Source organism: Oncorhynchus mykiss, chromosome 4 (genome assembly GCF_057628025.1).
Source record: "Oncorhynchus mykiss isolate SJ-2025 chromosome 4, ASM5762802v1, whole genome shotgun sequence".
NCBI classification, from domain to species: Eukaryota; Metazoa; Chordata; class Actinopteri; order Salmoniformes; family Salmonidae; genus Oncorhynchus; species Oncorhynchus mykiss.
This window is the reverse complement of record NC_143025.1, coordinates 12,227,984-12,247,355: the sequence shown is the minus strand read 5'-3', so window position 1 is coordinate 12,247,355 and position 19,372 is coordinate 12,227,984. Positions and strand designations below refer to the sequence as shown.

Sequence of the window (19,372 nt, the reverse complement as noted above, 5' to 3'; positions counted from 1 at the left end):
TTCTACGAGTGGTCTGAGACAGGCATTAGATTATGGCCGTTTTCAAGTGCAACGTTAATAACGATGGTTTTGGCAAACAGCTCGGAGATTTAACGCGCCCACTAATTGACAACACATGATCTTAATGATTGTTTGTTTCCTTTGAATTTGGGTTTGTTTGAATAGACTAAAATTAAATGAAATTAAATATGTGGAAAACATGGCATGCTAGCTCCATCCTGGTGGCGCAATTCACTAATTCCATGGATAGAGAACAGGTCCCAGTTTCCCAAAAGCATCTTAAGCCTAAGTTCATCGTAAGAACCTTTGTAAGAGCATCGTTAAATCTCTTTCCTGAGACTGTTAATGACAGTTTTTGCAAAAATGATTTGGTTGAGCAAACACACAGTTTCATCAGCTATCTGGGTGGCTGGTCTCAGATGATCCCGCAGAGGAAGAGGTCCTGGAAGGCGTGGTTACACATGGTCTGCGATTATGAGGCCGGTTAGACGTACTGCCGAATTCTCTAAAACGACTTTGGAGAGCGACTTATGGTATAGAAATTAACATTAAATTCTCTGGCAACAGCTCTGGTGAACATTCCTGCACTCTGCATGCCAATTGCACGCTCCTTCAAAACTTGAGACATCTGGCATTGTAGAGTGGCCTTTTATTGTCCCCAGCACAAGGTGCACCTTTGTAATGATCATGTTATTTAATCAGCTTCTTGATATGCCATACCTGTCAGGTGGATGGATTATCTTTGAAAAAGAGAAATGCTCACTAACAGGGATGAAAACAAATGTGTGCACAACATTTGAGAGTAATAAGATTTTTGTGCGTATGGAACATTTCTGGAATCTTTTATTTCAGGCCATGAAACATTGGGAAGCTTTACATGTTGTGTTTATATTTTTTATTCAATATAAATGTAACCATGTTTACAAAACATTCTGTTAAAGTTACTTAAATGTTCAGAAAATGTTCCAAAACCAAGCAACTATCCTGTACCATTCGCAGAAAGTTTTAGGACGTTTGTATGCTAAATCACCATAGGACAACTACGCTCTCAACAAGCTCTAAGAAACATAATGTTCTCAGAACATTATGTGATAGCTGGGTACTCACCACTGCCTGGTACTTGTTGTTGTGGTTTCTGGGGCCGGAGGGAATGGTTTTGTGGTTGCTAGGGCCCGTGGGCATGGTAGCATTTGGCTCTTGCTCATCTCCAATCTCATCACTACTGAAGAACTCACTCAGCTTCTGGGCACTATGAGGAAACAGGGGTTAAGGTTACATGGTTAGGGTTACAGGGGGACACGAACGACACATTTCATATTTCCACATTCTAGTATTAGCAGATGCTGTTCTCCAGAGTGAGTTACAATAAGGAAAAGTTAGTGTTTTGGAGATGGGATAGGGAACAACACAACAAGAGGGTTTTCAAAGGAAAAGTGCCAGGAAAGTCTCATTGGACTGTACATCTGATAGAAGAAGGCAAAACTGACGGAGGAGTGAAAAGATGATTGGTTTAAGTGAACAGTTATAAAGTATTCTGTTTTTATATGTGCCTTTTCTGGGCCAAACTAGAATCAGCCATCTTATCACCGTCATCTACCTGCTCCAACTTCAGGTCAAATGAAAGCATTAGAATCAGCCATCTTATCATCGTCATCTACCTGCTCCAACTTCAGTTCAAATGAAAGCATTAGAATCAGCCATCTTATCATTGTCATCTACCTGCTCCAACTTCAGGTCAAATGAAAGCATTAGAATCAGCCATCTTATCATCGTCATCTACCTGCTCCAACTTCAGGTCAAATGAAAGCATTAGAATCAGCCATCTTATCACTGTCATCTATCTACCTGCTCCAACTTCAGGTCAAATGAAAGCATTAGAATCAGCCATCTTATCACTGTCATCTACCTGCTCCAACTTCAGGTCAAATGAAAGCATTAGAATCAGCCATCTTATCACTGTCATCTACCTGCTCCAACTTCAGTTCAAATGAAAGCATTAGAATCAGCCATCTTATCACTGTCATCTACCTGCTCCAACTTCAGGTCAAATGAAAGCATTAGAATCAGCCATCTTATCATCGTCATCTACCTGCTCCAACTTCAGGTCAAATGAAAGCATTAGAATCAGCCATCTTATCACCGTCATCTACCTGCTCCAGCTTCAGAACATCTGGAATCAGCTAGAGCATAAATGTGTGAACCTGATTAGTAGAAATCCTAAGTACAAACATGAACACACACCTAAGCAAAATATTCCCAAACAATATGGGCCTTGCTGTACATCTACTATAAATCAGGTTGAGTCAGCTGTGACTAGAAGTACTGTTACACTCCAGGCTGCTCAGCAAGCCACGGATCTCATCGCGCATTTGAAGAGCTCTTATTGGCCCATCAATTTAGTGGAACATTGCTTCACTTCTCTGTACCCCCCCCCCCCCTCTCTCACTCCCTCCTCTATCTCTCACCCCCCCCCCCTCTCTCTCACTACCCACTCTCTCTCACTCCCCCCTCTCTCATTCCTCCCTGTGTCGTCCCTATTTCCCAACCTCCTCTATCTCACCCTGTCCCTCTCTCTGTTCTCTTATCTTCTCTCTCTCCCTCTCTTTCTCTGTTCCCTCAATTCACTATTCTCTTTCTCCTCTCTCTCCCTCTCTCTGTACTCCATAATGAAACAAATGTTCCACACTCACTGGGGCTGGCAACCACTTATCAAAGTTTCAAAGCCAGGTCATGTCAGAATGGTCAGACTTCACTTCAGCTTTACTCAAATGCCAGGATACAGGAGTTATTGACTTCGATCCCATTAAGCAATACTTTTTTAACATTCTATCCTTCAGAATTCTAAATTAAGTGTGAGGACTGATCGTGTGCGTGTGTCCAAAGCCACTGCAGTAGAGCAGAACAGCAGTATGCTCCAGCTATACTGCAGAATGGCAGTGTCAATGCCAGGCTGTTACAGGGATCATAAGGACCTCTAAATGGAATGATGGACTTAGATTACCCCTGAGATACAGCATCACACTCAACTTGCTGTCACCATGAATAAAGATAGGATTGTGTTAGTTAGAAACATTTAATTAAGTGTCACTCCACAATGATACAACTACACCATACAGATTATTTTAAAACACATTGTGGACCACTCTAATGGAGTTTTGAAAAACTAAAACAATCACAATCAAGCATGATACAGGAGTCATCTATAATACATTACATTATAGATGTAATTACTTGTGTGTCATTGAGTAAGGAAGTAGTGGTTTAAGTGGGATATAAATGGGATGTAGATTGACAACTTCTTCCTCATTTACACGACAGCTATATGATATACATACTGGCTCCATGTGCAGATATCAGCTCCGCACCATTGGTTGTTACGAGACATCATGACGTCCTCTCAGGATGCAGAGAAAACCCCTGACAACATCTCTCCACTCTGGATGACTGTAACATGGTAATGATACCCCTCTCTTTGGATATACAATACTCTGTATACATGATGTACAGCTCTTCTACTTACAGAAGGCCAAAATACCATATCTAAAGCACTTACTTGTACATAGATGATGGTAAACCAATATGAAAGCAGTGATTGACTGACAGGCTGGGTGGTCCAGGGTGGTCCAGTGGTCTCAGCCACTGCTTCTGGAACACATATACCGCTGCATCATAGATTTGAATCCGTCTCACTGCCATTTCTGCAACTCTCTCCTCTATCTTTTCTTGCTCTCTGTCCGATCAAATAAGCAACAAATATTTGAGAGGGAATAACAAGATGGGTGAATGCTTGTGTGTTTGACTGATGAGTGTCACGATCGCCTTCGTCATGGAAATGACTGCACCAAGGTGCAGCATGGTGAGCGTACATTTGTCTTTATTTTAAATGTCGCCAACAAAACAAGAAATAACAAAAACGAACGTGAAGCTTACTAGGGCTATACAGGCCACTAACAAAGACAACATCCCACAAAATACAAAAGGGATAAAGGCTGCCTAAGTATGATTCCCAATCAGAGACAATGATAGACAGCTGTCCCTGATTGAGAACCATACCCGGCCAAAACATAGAAACACAGAACATAGAGTTTCCCACCCGAGTTACACCCTGACCAACCAAACATAGAGAATAAAAAAGATCTCTACGGTCAGGGCGTGACAACGATACAGTGATTGGTATGGCCAAACACGCCCACTCTTCCTATACTCAGTGCAGAGGGTAATGTAAGATGCTCCAAGCAGTCTTTAGAACTGTATGACGGGATGGCTAATGGTCTGTGAGGAAAAGAAACATGGTGAAGGGTAGCTCTATGACAAGACAATAAATGACAGCAGTTAAACTAATCACCAGTGTAGAAGTCAATGTTACTGAGGGAAACGGACTGGTGTTTTACTGACGACTGAGGCACTGTCTGAAAAAAAATCTAGATTGATTCACTCAATCACTCTAGATTGATTCACTTCAGTTTAGTTTCAACCCAGTTAAAAACATTATTCTGGTAGATTTTATGTAAATTCACCTTATCTCAACTTAATTAACACCGCTACTCAGTTCAATTCATCTCTGTGTGTGTGTGTGTGTGTGACCTCAATGTCCTGACAACAAGAAAAAATGTGAAAAGTCAGGACTTTTTTCATGTCCTGAATTTGCTAAAATGTGACTTGTTTCAGGACACTAGGCGTATGTCGCGGGTCACTACTTTACAAGAGAGACATTTGAACTTAAACTTTTTTTTAAATCAAAATTCATTTTTTTCATGTGCCTTAAACATGTATGCAATCTGTAAATATGAATATTAAACATGTATGCAATCTGTAAATATGAATACAATTATGAGCCTAGTTGTTGGTTAAGCCACAGAAAAAGGCAGCAACCTTCCCGCTAGCCATGATTGGCTGAGATAATGAGTGGGCTGGACATGCCAAGAGATGAGTTCGTATTGGTCTGCCATAGAGCACGCTTCTGTCTATTTTAGCTGGTTGGTATTTTTTAGGTAATCCTGTCTAACGCTGTAATGAGTGCACTGAGATTTGGGAAGCAAGTACAGGGAGTGAATATTTTAATAAATAAATGGTGACAGGTGTGCGGGATAATCAGCAGCCTGATGACCTAGAGGCCGTTGAGGGAGTATATGTGACAAATGCATCTTATATATTGCATAGTGGAGCTGCATAAGTGTTGCTCTCCACTTTCTGGAGGACAGAGTTTTGGAATCAGTGGAATTAGACTATGATAGCTAAGGAGATGGAGAAAACACCCGTCTCCGGATTAGATCTTCAAACTAAGGGCAACCATGGCATCCGTGACAGAGAGAAGCATCCATCCATTATGTATATGGGTAAGATAGTCTAGCTAGCTACATTTTCCGATATTACACGTTTCTTATTTTGACAAAGTTGTTTTCATTTCATTTCAAGTTAAAGTATGCTGTTAGTTAGCTAGCTAATGTTAGCCAGCTGGCTAGCTAGCTAATGTTATGTGTATGATCTTATTATTTGTATCGCAGAGCCATTTGCATTGCTAGTTATTGCCTAATGTTAGCTAGCTAACATTGAACCTGGTTGGTTAGCTACCTGAAAATTCATGCACAGTAGTAATATCATGAGTTGGGATTATGGTTAATTGTTTAGCTAGCTAGCTAGCCACATGTCTTAATGGTGTTAGGGGGCAGTATTTTCATTTTTTGAAAAAAAACATTCCCGTTTTAAACGGGATATTTTGTCAGGAAAAGATGCTAGAATATGCATATATTGACAGCTTTGGATAGAAAACACTAACGTTTCCAAAACTGTAAAGATATTGCCTGTGAGTATAACAGAACTGATGTTGCAGGCAAAAGCCTGAGAAAAATCCAATCCGGAAGTGCCCCAGGTTTTGAAAGCGCTGCGTTCCAATGGCTCCCTATTCAGCTATGAATGTACCATCAACAAGCTTACGCTTTCTACGTATTCCCCAAGGTGTCTACAGCATTGTGACGTAGTTTTACGCATTTCTGTTGAAGAATAGCCATAGGCGGCCACATTGCGTAAGTGGTCACATGGTGGCTCCGAGAGAGATTCTCGCGTAAAATACAGAGGTAGCCATTTTTCCAATCGGTCCTAGTGAAAAACGAATTGTCCCAACGGATATATTATCAAATAGATATTAGAAAAACACCTTGAGGATGGATTCTAAACAACGTTTGCCATGTTTCTGTCGATATTATGGAGCTAATTTTGAATATTTTTCGGTGTTCGGTGATTTCTCAGCCAAACGTGAAGAACAAACGAAGCTATTTCGCCTACAAAAATAATATTTTGTGAAAAAATTAACTTTGGCTGTCTACCTGGGAGTCTTGTGAGTGAAAACATCCGAAGTTCATCAAAGGTAAACGATTGAATTTGATTACTTTTCTGATTTCTGTGACCAGGTTGTCTGCTGCTAGCAAGGCATAATGCTATGCTAGGCTATGATAAACTTACACAAATGCTTGTCTAGCATTGGCTGTAAAGCATATTTTGAAAATCTGAGATGACAGGGTGATGAACAAAAGGCTAAGCTGTGTTCCAATATATTTCACTTGTGATTTTCATGAATAGGAATATTTTCTAGGAAGATTTATGTCCGTTGCGTTATGCTAATTAGTTTCAGATGATGACAGTGGTCCCATTCACAGGATGGTGTGTCACTACAGGTTAACAAAATACCCCACTATGCAAGTAACATTTCAATAGAATGTTGACAACTGTTGATAGACATAGTTGACAAATTTTTACAAACGCTCAATACCAGTTGAATATGGCCGGTGTCCGTAAACGTTGGCAAAAAAAGCATAAATTGTTGCCAGAAGCACAGTTGCAGTCACCATCGCTCTGATAACATAAAAACAGCCTAACCAGCTCTGCTAAGGTGAGTAAAATTGCCAGTGAGATGTTCTGTCTGGAAGTAGCTAGCAAGCCATCCAACATTAGCCAGGTTGCTTGGGTGCTTGACTGCTGCTGTTTGGACACTCGGATCAACCCTTAAAACCTCTCTGGGATAGGCGGGACGCTAGCGCCCTACCTGGCCAATAGCCAGGGAAAATGCAGAGCGCCAAATTCAAATAAAATACTTTAAAAATCAAACTCATTAAATCACACATGTAAGATACCAAATTAAAGCTACACTCGTTGTGAATCCCGCTAACATGTCAGATTTCAAAAAGGCTTTTCGGCAAAAGAATAAGATGCTATTATCTGATGATAGCACAACAGTAAACAATGAGAGAGTAGCATATTTCAACTCTGCAGATGCGACACAAAACACAGAAATAAAATATTAATCATGCCTTACCTTTGACGAGCTTCTTTTGTTGGCACTCCAATATGTCCCATAAACATTACAAATGGTCCTTTTGTTTGATTAATTCCGTCCATATATATCCAAAATGTCCATTTATTTGGCACGTTTGATCCAGAAAAACACTGGTTCCAACTTGACCAACGTCACTACAAAATATCTCAAAAGTTACCTGTAAACATTGCCAAAACAATTCAAACTACTTTTGTAATACAACTTTACGTATTTTTAAACGTAAATAATCGATAAAATTGAAGACGGGATGATCTGTGTTCAATACAGGAAGACAACAAACTCAATCATGCTTTCTGGTCTTGCGCAACTATCAAACAGTACACATGACATGACACTTGTTCAAGATGGCTGTACATCTTCATTACACAAAGGAATAACCTCAACCAATTTCTAAAGACTGGTGACATCCAGTGGAAGCGGTAGGAACTGCAAATAAGTCCCTTAGAAATCTGGTTTCCAGATGAAATCCCATTGAATAGACAGTGACCTCAAAAACAAAATCTGAATGGTTTGTCCTCGGGGAATTCCCTGCTACATAAGTTCTGTTATACTCACAGACATGATTCAAACAGTTTTAGAAACTTCAGAGTGTTTTCTATCCAAATCTACTAATACTATGCATATCTTATATTCTGGGGATGAGTAGCAGGAAGTTGAATTTGGGCACGCTATTTATCCAAAAGTGAAAATGCTGCCTACTATCCCGAAGAAGTTTTAAAGAGATTTGTGGGGCTAAAGCTTAAGAGGGTGTGAACAATGCTGAATGGGTATAGACAAAGAAGAGCCCTCCAGTAGGTACCAACACATTCAAAGTCCATTGTCTCAAAAGTGAGGTTACAAGTTGACCAACTTTCAAATCAGAATTATCTTCCCATTGTTCCTCAAATGCAGTGTATGATATACCATTTTGTAGTGTCTCTGCTTTTATCCAATGTAAAAACTCCCCATTTCAAATTTTGCTATATAAGACCGAATCAAAGCGGTCGGTCACAAATGCTATTTTAGGCTTAAGGGTTAGGTTTAAGGTTAGGGTTAGGGTTTGGGTTAAGGTTAGGGAAAATAGGATTTTTAAATGGGAATACATTTGTACTCCCCAAAATGTTCTGAAAATTCACAAAAACAGAGCTGTGTGTGCATGTGTGCATGCGACTGTGTGTGTGACCATCAGACCTGGGCAGAAAATGGTTGTATTTTGTAGTTTATTTGAGTTTAAACTACAAGGCAACTATTTTCTTTGATGTTCAAATACAGGTCTCAGAAAAATAATTATATTTGAAAGTATTAAATATGTGAGGGACATGGAATCACCTCAACATCAGAGAAGACTTTTGCAGCTTCAAAATGACAAAAATGTTCATCATGAGTGAGACAAAGTAATACAGTGACATCAAATTCTTATATATGTTTAGTAACTTTGTGATTATTACACAGCAACATTGTTGTAACATAAGGCCTTGGAAATGGCTTTATAATTGCATAGTAAGGAAGTTATTTATTTATTTATTTTACCTTAACCCTTATTTAATTACAGTTTTATTACACAGGAACAAGAACAGTTTAATATTAAGTGTTACTGAGAATTGCTAAAAGAAACAAAATATGTATTTTAATTGTCAAAGGGAAACTAAATATCACAAAACGGCCTTCTTGAATCAACTACAACCAATGTAGGTTGATCATAATGTTAGTTTGTATTCTGAGTAATCTATCCCTTTAAAGATGGTACAGTGTGTGTTTGAAACCATAACACTTCCCCTCAGATGGACAAAGAGGTTCGACATTGCTTTGGCCAAGCATCCAACTTGCTGTTTGCAATGTTTGCAAATGGCTTTGAACTTCTCTGCAGTATTTTCACATATTATAAAATGAATTGCAGCTTTTAACCTTTTCAGTGGCATGTTGAGTCCTACAGTAGTTGAGGGTAACAACTTATTTAAACTTATCTCTACAAAATATCATTGGGTAATTGATTTGAGTTGATTATGTACACATGGGGCAATGGACATTCAGGAGAATGGACATTTACAAAATGTTCAGATAGAAATGTATTGTGTAGATCAAATATGGCTGTCAGATTGCTTGGAATACTATAGGGGATTGTGTGTTCTTTATTCATTCTATTTCTATCTGCAACATGCAGTTCCAGATACAGCCCTGCCATTAGTTGAAGGCAGCCAATCCAAAAGTAGTCACCTCCTGAGATCTATATTCAAATAGTTTTTTAAAAAGTAGTTGCTTTCTCAGATCTTTGGGATCTGTATTTAAATATAAAAATAAAAAAAATAGTAATTTCTGGGGATCTGTATTTAAACAGTTTAAAAAAGTAGTCCATTTTTGGGATCTGTATTTAAATATCTTTAAAAAGTAGTCATTTTCTGGGATCTGTATTTAAATGATTTTTATGTCAGTTGGCAAGGGTGTTTACTTCAATATTATTGTGTTTTGATGTATTTCTAATACCTTAAGACGTCTTCTGGAAGTTCACTGTAAAAAAGGAGTCATCTTTTGGGATCTGTATATTATATTTCCCTCACTAACTTTAAACATCAGCTATCTGAGCAGCTAACCGATCGCTGCAGCTGTACATAGTCCATCTGTAAATAGCCCACCCAATCTACCTACCTCATCCCCATTCTGTTTTTATTTACTTTTCTGCTCTTTTGCACACCAGTATTTCTACTTGCACATCATCTGCCCATTTATCACTCCAGTGTTAATCTGCAAAATGTTAACTACTTCACTACTATGGCCTATTTATTGCCTACCTCCTCACGCCATTTGCACACACTGTATATAGACGTTCTTTTTTTCTATTGTGTTATTTATTGTACGCTTGCTTATTCCATGTGTAACTCTGTTGTTTGTGTCGCACTGCTTTGCTTTGCTTTATCTTGGCCAGGTCGCAGTTGTAAATGAGAACTTGTTCTCAACCAGCCTACCTGGTTAAATAAAGGTGTTCTCAACCAGCCTACCTGGTTAAATAAAGGTGTTCTCAACCAGCCTACCTGGTTAAATAAAGATGTTCTCAACCAGCCTACCTGGTTAAATAAAGGTGAAATAAAAAAAGACATTTAAAAAAGTAGTCATTTTTGAGATCTGTATTCAAATAGTTCTAGTCACCTCGAAAGTAACTATTTGTTTCCCCTGGAAAAATAGTTTCTTTAAACAAAGCATAGTTAAAACTATAGTTACCCCACATCTGGTGTCCATGATACCCAGCTCACCTGACCAGGGCCTTGACCGTGGACCGTACCACACTGGAGAGCAGGAAGAGAGGAGTGACCAGGATGTGGAACAGGGACAAGGAGGCAAAGGCTACAGCAGGGGACAGGTCAGCCTCCTCAGAGATGTGCACATGGACCACAAACGTCTAGAGGGAGATGACGAGAGGAGAGAGAAAAAATTGTCATAATCACTCCAATAACCAGCATATGCAGTATATTGTGGGTGAGATTCTGAATCTGGAATCAAATTCAAGTTAGCAACACAAACTTTTACATAAACATGCATTGATGTCAATGGTAGATGTGTGCTGTAGTCGGAGCTGTGCTTGCATCTTACAGTACAGGATTTGGTCCTGAAATAATAAATATCCCTCAAAGATATGCACTTAAAACTGATTTCTGCAAATGTTTTTACCCTTCATTTAGTTTGTGATTAACTTGAGAATTTCAGGGCTGTGATAAGCAAATCGCTGTCTCCAAAACCCACATCGCTCATCCAGAAGGACATCAGTTTGTCCTCTCTCTCTATCCCTCTATCTCTATTTAATTTGTGTTCCAAAGGGTGAGGGATAAACCAATCACTGTCTCTTTCCAAAATACATTTCACTCATTCAAGGACTTCTCCTTGTGTTCTCTATGCCTGTCTGTTTGCCTGTCTGTCTGCCTGTTTGCCTGTCTGTCTGCCATACTGGATTTGTCACCACACCAAAAACTGCCTTGACGGCTCCAGCCACCATAAATATAACTGGGATTTACAGTGGCCTGCCATGTCACAAACCTCTACGGTGTCCCTGGGAAATGTCACTGGCCATCCTTTATAGTGGCAACATGCCAGACTGATTGGATTATGAGCGATACCATTCTAGTCTGGTCTGGTCTGTGCCCTTTACTGGGGGAAAGGGATTGCCCATCCACTGAGAAATATTTTTAGAGGGGGAATTGAGGTGAAAACATGCTGTTCTATGGTGAATAAAGTGAGGGAGGACATAAACTTGGGCTAGGCTGTAGACAGTAGTATATTATAATGTGAGGGAGGACATAAACTTGGGTTAGGCTGTAGACAGTAGTATATTATAATGTGAGGGAGGACAGATATTTGGGCTAGGCTATAGACAGTGGTATATTATAATGTGAGGGAGGACAGATATTTGGGCTAGGCTGTAGACAGTAGTATATTATAATGTGAGGGAGGACAGATATTTGGGCTAGGCTGTAGACAGTAGTATATTATAATGTGAGGGAGGACATAAACTTGGGTTAGGCTGTAGACAGTAGTATATTATAATGTGAGGGAGGACAGATATTTGGCCTTGGCTATAGACAGTGGTATATTATAATGTGAGGGAGGACAGATATTTGGGCTAGGCTATAGACAGTAGTATATTATAATGTGAGGGAGGACAGATATTTGGGCTAGGCTGTAGACAGTAGTATATTATAATGTGAGGGAGGACAGATATTTGGGCTAGGCTGTAGACAGTAGTATATTATAATGTGAGGGAGGACAGATATTTGGGCTAGGCTGTAGACAGTAGTATATTATAATGTGAGGGAGGACAGATATTTGGGCTAGGCTGTAGTGTAGACAGTAGTATATTATAATGTGAGGGAGGACAGATATTTGGGTTAGGCTGTAGACAGTATTATGAAGGGCATCTATGAGATATGATTAGGCATTTATGACTGGAATGAATACTCACGGTCAGGACAGCTGCGATAGGGATGGCTGCGTTCATGAATACTGAGAACGAGGAGACACATAGGCAACATTAGATACGTGACAGTATGGTTCAGATACTGTACATACAGTTTGTTCCAGAAATCCCTCTCACAGGCTCTCTCTCTACAGACAGTGTCTTTCTCCAGGTTCTCAGTCTCTCTCTCTACAGACAGTGTCTTTATCCAGGATCTCAGCTCGTGTCTTCCTCGCTGTGTCTTTCTCCAGGATCTCAGCTCGTGTATTCCTCGCTGTCTTTCTCCAGGATCTCAGCTTGTGTCTTCCTCGCTGTCTTTCTCCAGGACCTCAGCTCGTGTCTTCCTCGCTGTGTCTTTCTCCAGGATCTCAGCTCGTGTCTTCCTCGCTGTGTCTTTCTCCAGGATCTCAGCTCGTGTCTTCCTCGCTGTGTCTTTCTCCAGGATCTCAGCTCGTGTATTCCTCGCTGTCTTTCTCCAGGATCTCAGCTTGTGTCTTCCTCGCTGTCTTTCTCCAGGACCTCAGCTCGTGTCTTCCTCGCTGTGTCTTTCTCTAGGATCTCAGCTCGTGTCTTCCTCGCTGTGTCTTTCTCCAGGATCTCAGCTCGTGTCTTCCTCGCTGTGTCTTTCTCCAGGATCTCAGCTCGTGTCTTCCTCGCTGTTTCTTTCTCCAGGATCTCAGCTCGTATCTTCCTCGCTGTTTCTTTCTCCAGGATCTCAGCTCGTGTCTTCCTCGCTGTGTCTTTCTCCAGGATCTCAGCTCGTGTCTTCCTCGCTGTGTCTTTCTCCAGGATCTCAGCTCGTGTCTTCCTCGCTGTGTCTTTCTCCAGGATCTCAGCTCGTGTCTTCCTCGCTGTCTTTCTCCAGGATCTCAGCTCGTGTCTTCCTCGCTGTGTCTTTCTCCAGGATCTCAGCTCGTGTCTTCCTCGCTGTGTCTTTCTCCAGGATCTCAGCTCGTGTCTTCCTCGCTGTGTTTTTCTCCAGGGACTCAGCTCAACTGAATGGCTTACAGCGGTTGTTGTCTAGGACTAAGCTAGAGCATCAGCAATGAGAGAGTTACACACACATTGAACCATGAAGTAAAAGGGTGGAGATTGGATAACGTTGTGAGCCCTCCTTTTGTACTGCGGTGGTCAGACAGTGTAATGGATTAATATTGCTGTGATACGACTGTTTTATGTGGTGATTGGTTAAATTTGCAAACCATTGGATAATAATTGGGGCAGCAGGTAGCCTAGTGGTTAGGGCGTTGGACTAGTAACTGAAAGGTTGCAAAATCGAATCCCTGAGCTGACAAGGTACACATCTGTCGTTCTGCCCCTGAAAAAGGCAGTTAACCCTCTGTTTCTAGGCCATCATTGAAAATAAGATTTTGTTCTTAACTGACTTGCCTCGTTAAATAAAGGTAAAATGAATAAAAAATACTGCAAAAACAAATCTGATTGCAGAATTGCAAAATCTACTACAGTTCATACATTTTATAAACTCTAGCAGAACTGACACATAGTTGAGAGGGGTAACATTTTATAAACTCTAGCAGGACTGACACAGAGTTGAGAGGGGTAACATTTCATAAACTCTAGCAGGACTGACACATAGTTGAGAGGGGTAACATTTTATAAACTCTAGCAGGACTGACACAGAGTTGAGAGGGGTAACATTTTATAAACTCTAGCAGGACTGACACAGAGTTGAGAGGGGTAACATTTCATAAACTCTAGCACGACTGACACAGAGAGGGGTAACATTTTATAAACCATGTAGAGGTAGGTAACGTAACCTACTAGATATGGATCTGTAGAGGTAGGTAACGTAACCTACTAGATATGGATGGTGTAGAGCTCTGTGTATTTGAGGTAAGGTAACCTACTAGATGTGGATCTGTAGCGGTAGGTAACGTAACCTACTAGATATGGACCTGTAGAGGTAGGTAATGTAACCTACTAGATATGGATGGTGTAGAGCTCTGTGTACTTGAGGTAAGGTAACCTACTAGATATGGATGGTGTAGAGCTCTGTGTATTTGAGGTAAGGTAACCTACTAGATATGGATGGTGTAGAGCTCTGTGTATTTGAGGTAAGGTAACCTACTAGATATGGATGGTGTAGAGCTCTGTCTATTTGAGGTAAGGTAACCTACTAGACATGGATGGTGTAGAGCTCTGTCTATTTGAGGTAAGGTAACCTACTAGATATGGATGGTGTAGAGCTCTGTGTATTTGAAGTAAGGTAACCTACTAGATATGTACCTGTAGAGGTAGGTAACGTAACCTACTAGATATGGATGGTGTAGAGCTCTGTATATTTGAGGTAAGGTAACCTACTAGATATGGACGTATATAGGGCAAAGGTCTGCAGACTGGTGAGCTCCTTGCCCCTGGTCTCCTCCACACTGTGACAGAAGATGTGTTCCCAGGCATACAGCTTCAGCAGCTTGATTCCCCGCAGCAACTCATTGGTCTTCTTCAACCGCTCACTGGAGTACTCCTATAGGGTGATACACACACACATCTGAATGACTGGAGTACTCCTATAGGGTGATACACACAAACATCTGAATGACTGGAGTACTCCTATAGGGTGATACACACACACATCTGAATGACTGGAGTACTCCTATAGGGTGATACACACACACACACACACCCACATCTGAATGACTGGAGTACTCCTATAGGGTGATACACACACACACACACACATCTGAATGACTGGAGTACTCCTATAGGGTGATACACACACACACACATCTGAATGACTGGAGTACTCCTATAGGGTGATACACACACACATCTGAATGACTGTAGTACTCCTATAGGGTAATACACACACACATCTGAATGACTGGAGTATTCCTTCAACAGAATACACACAAACATGAACTACTCCTATACCATAGTGCGCACAATCATGAACTACTCCTATACCATAATATACTCCTATAGGATAATACATACATGGAGTACTCCAGACTAACTGCCAAAGCAGTTCCATCCTCTCAGGTTCCAGGACCTATGTATGGTTCTGAAAGATTTGTAATTGAATGAGGATACCTTTTTGGTTTAGTTTTGTATGAGTTTTTTTCTGACATTTGAGGAAGATTCAGGTTTTTGTTTTTCCCTGTTCCTTTTTGGATGTCCACTCAGGGTTACATTTGAGGAGGATGACCACTCAGGGTTCAAGTTGGGGAGCATGACCACTCAGGGTTCAAGTTGGGGAGCATGACCACTCAGGGTTCAAGTTGGGGAGCATGACCACTCAGGGTTCAAGTTGGGGAGCATGACCACTCAGGGTTCAAGTTGGGGAGCATGACCACTCAGGGTTCAAGTTGGGGAGCATGACCACTCAGGGTTCAAGTTGGGGAGCATGAATGCAGGAGCAGATTTCAGGAGGATAAAAAAAAAGAAAAAGAAAGCTAATTGCTTAATGAAGGGTGCTAGCACAGTTGGTAGAGCATGGTCCTTCCAAAGCAGTGGGTTTGATTCCTGGGACCAACTTTAAGTAATACGTATGCATGCCTAGCTATAAATCACTTTGGATAAAAAAAAGTCTGCTAAATGGCATATTACTTACCAGAGTGCTCTTCTGTGCTTGGGACAGCTTGGTGGCCACAAAGTACTGGACAGGGGCCAGGACAGCGATGACTGTGGCCCCGATCAAGGCACTGATTCCCAGGAGGTAGTAGAGTAGAATCACCCCCACAATGATCTGGACAATACAATACACAAACTTGATCCGGGTTTTTAAACCTTGGAAATGTTGAGATCAGGGAAAATATTTGAGATGAGACTACGGTGTTGAATAATGACAGAGCGGTAGGAGATGAGACTACAGTGTTGAATAATGACAGAGAGTGGTAGGAGATGAGACTACAGTGTTGAATAATGACAGAGAGTGGTAGGAGATGAGATTACTAACTTCCACAATGAATACAAGGCCCTCCCCCGCCCTCCACGACTCCATTTTGCTCCTCCCTTCCTATAGGCAGAAACTCAAACAGGATGTAGCCGTGTTAAGAACTATTCAACGCTGGTCTGACCAATCGGAATTCACGCTTCAAGATTGTTTTGATCACGCGGACTGGGACATGTTCCAGGTAGCCTCAGATTATAATATAGACGTTTACACTGATTTGGTGAGTGAGTTTATAAGGAAGTGCATAGGAGATGTTATGCCCATTGTGACTACTAAAACCTACCCTAACCATAAACCGTGGATAGATGGCAGCATTCGTGCAAAACTGAAAGCGCAAACCACCACATTTAACTATAGAAAGGTGACTGGGATTATGGCCGAATACAAACAGTATAGTTATTCCCTCCGCAAGGCAATCAAACAAGCGAAATGTCAGTATAGAGAGAAAGTGGAGCCGCAATTCAACGGCTCAGACACAAGACGTAGTAGCAGGGTCTACAGACAAAAAGAAAACCAGCCACGTCACGGACACCGACGTCTTGCTTCAAGACAAACTGAACACTTTCTTTGCCCGCTTTGAGGATAATACAGTGCCACCGACGTGGCCCACTACCAAGGACTGTGGACTCTCCTTCTCTGTGGCTGATGTGAGTAAGACATTTAAATGTGTTAACCCTCGCAAGGCTGCCAGCCCAGTTGACATCCCTAGCCGTGTCCTCAGAGCATATGCAGACCATCTGGCTGGAGTGTTAATGGACATATTCAATATCTCCCTATCACAGTCTGCTGTCCCCACCTGCTTTAAATGGCCACCATTGTTCCTGTACCCAAGAAGGCAAAGGTAACGGAATTAAATGACCATCGCCCTGTAGGAGATGAGATTAATGTGTTGAATAATGACAGAGTGGTAGGAGATGAGATTACTGTGTTGAATAATGACAGAGAGTTAGGAGATGAGATTACTGTGTTGAATAATGACAGAGAGGTAGGAGATGAGATTACTGTGTTGAATAATAACAGAGAGGTAGGAGATGTGAATGAATGAGGAGGAAACTGTCTGGTATGGAATTATCTGGATGTGGATTTAAAGACAGAATTACAGTGCATTTGGAAAGTATTCAGACCCCTTGACTTTTTCCACATTTTGTTATGTTACAGCCTTTTTCTAAAATGGATTAAATAAATAAAAATCCTCATCAATCTACAAACAATACCAATCTACACACAAGGCACCTAAAAGACTCTCAGACCATGAAAAACAAGATTCTCTGGTCTGATGAAATCAAGATTGAACTCTTTGCCCTGAATGACAAGCGTCACGTCTGGACAAAACCTGGCACCATCCCTATGGTGTCACGTCTGCTACCGCTCTTCCTTCCTCTGGCCCTCAAGGGTGCCAGACTCCCCAACATTACGCACTCAAGCCAATTTCAGTACGCACACCTGCCTTTCCCAGTCACGCGCATCATCGCTCATTGGACTCACATGGACTCAATTTCTTGTGTAATTTCCTTCCCTATATCTGTTTGGTGGCAGCATCATGCTGTGGAGATGTTTTTCAGCGGCAGGGACTGAGAGACGGAAAGATGAACGGAGCAAAGTACAGAGAGATTCTTGATGAAAACCTGCTCCAGAGCACTCAGGACCTCAGACTGGGTTGAAGGTTCACCTTCCAACAGGACAGCGACCCTAAGCACACAGCCAAGACAACACAGGAGTGGCTTCGGGACAAGTCTCTGAATGTCCTTGAGTGGCCCAGCCAGAGCCCGGACTTGAACCCAATCAAACACACCAAAACAGTCGTGAAGAGTGCACGACAATACCTATACCCCATCAGGAGATATTTGGCATGGGTCCTCAGATCCATGCCAGTTCTACAGCTGCACCATCGAGAGCATCCTGACCGGTTGCATCACCGCCTGGTATGGCAACTGCTTGGCCTCCCTGGGGCCAAGCTTCCTGCCATTCAGGACCTCTATTCAGGACCTCTATACCAGGCAGTGTCAGAGGAAGGCCCTACAATTGCCAAAGTCTCAAGCCACCCTAGTCATAGACTGTTCTCTCTACTACCGCACAGCAAGCTGTACCAGAGCGCCAAATCTCGGTCCAAAGGGCTTCTTAACAGCTTCTACCCCCAAGCCATAAGACTCCTGAACAGCTAATCAAATGGCTACCCGGAATATTTGCATTGTTCCCCCACCCCCATTTTTACACTGTTGCTACTCTCAGTTTATTATCCATGCATAGTCACTTTATCTCTGAAGTGACTATGCATGTACATATTACCTCAATTACCTCGACTAACCGGTGCCCCGCACATTGACTCTGTTCTAGTAATCCCGGTATATAGCCCTGCTACTGTTATTTTGTTGTTGTTTTCTTCTTTATTTAAATGTTTTATTTTATATTTATTTTACTTCAGCTGCCAAGTTTGTAGCGTCATACCCAAAAAGACTCAAGGCTGTAATTGCTGCCAAAGGTGCTTCAATGAAGTACTGAGTAAAGGGTCTGAATACTTATGTAAATTTGAAGTTTAAGTTGTATTTATTTTTTTATAAATTTGCACAAATGTCTTAATCTGTTTTTGTTTTGTCATTATGGGGTATTATGTGTAGATTGATGAGGAAGAAAAACTATTTAATCCATTTTAGAATAAGGCTGTAATGTAACAAATTGTGGAAAAAGTCAAAAAAATAATCACAAGACACACCCTGCACATCCACACACACACACTGTGTCCCTGCACAAACAATCAGGAGAGAGTGTGAGGTTTTTAAAACCAATGCTTCGTCCTTCACAAAAACATGGTGAATCATGAGACCTTTCCAGCCTGTATGCCTGTATTAATTGCATTCTTCACCACAGAAACTGCATTGAACATGGTGGATTAGTCATGTTGAGTTCATTCACCTGGCCTTGGCTCCTGTCCTGTCTTGGCATCTGTATGGTAATGCTAATAAATTATGATTTAATTGTGATATAACGACATCTTGATGGATGATTAATGTGTAGTGTTCCTCCACCTGGCCTTGGCTCCTGTCCTGTATGTCCTGGCATCCTCACTGTGACAGCCTGATTCACACATCCCCAGGATTCACAGTGAGGGGGAGGGGTACAGCACTAAGTGATGGAGATGGATGTGACATTTCATACTAGTGTCCTGACGTTGGCCTGGGGATAGGTTTATGACAGTCATAAATTCCTCTTCCCC

At 41.4% G+C, this 19,372-nt stretch overlaps 1 protein-coding gene across 1 annotated transcript in view; it reads right to left on the bottom strand.

The window, feature by feature from the left end:
• Positions 1-19,372, bottom strand: part of LOC110522733 (ATP-binding cassette sub-family C member 8-like) — a 130,762-nt gene that overhangs the window by 63,074 nt on the left and 48,316 nt on the right. Inside the window, exons 9-13 of the mRNA XM_036969077.2 lie at positions 15,820-15,954; positions 14,571-14,733; positions 12,255-12,295; positions 10,555-10,700; positions 1,108-1,249 (exon numbers count right to left, since the gene is read on the bottom strand). Coding sequence (XP_036824972.2) covers positions 1,108-1,249; positions 10,555-10,700; positions 12,255-12,295; positions 14,571-14,733; positions 15,820-15,954 — 627 coding nt within the window. The remainder of the gene's footprint in view (positions 1-1,107; positions 1,250-10,554; positions 10,701-12,254; positions 12,296-14,570; positions 14,734-15,819; positions 15,955-19,372) is intronic.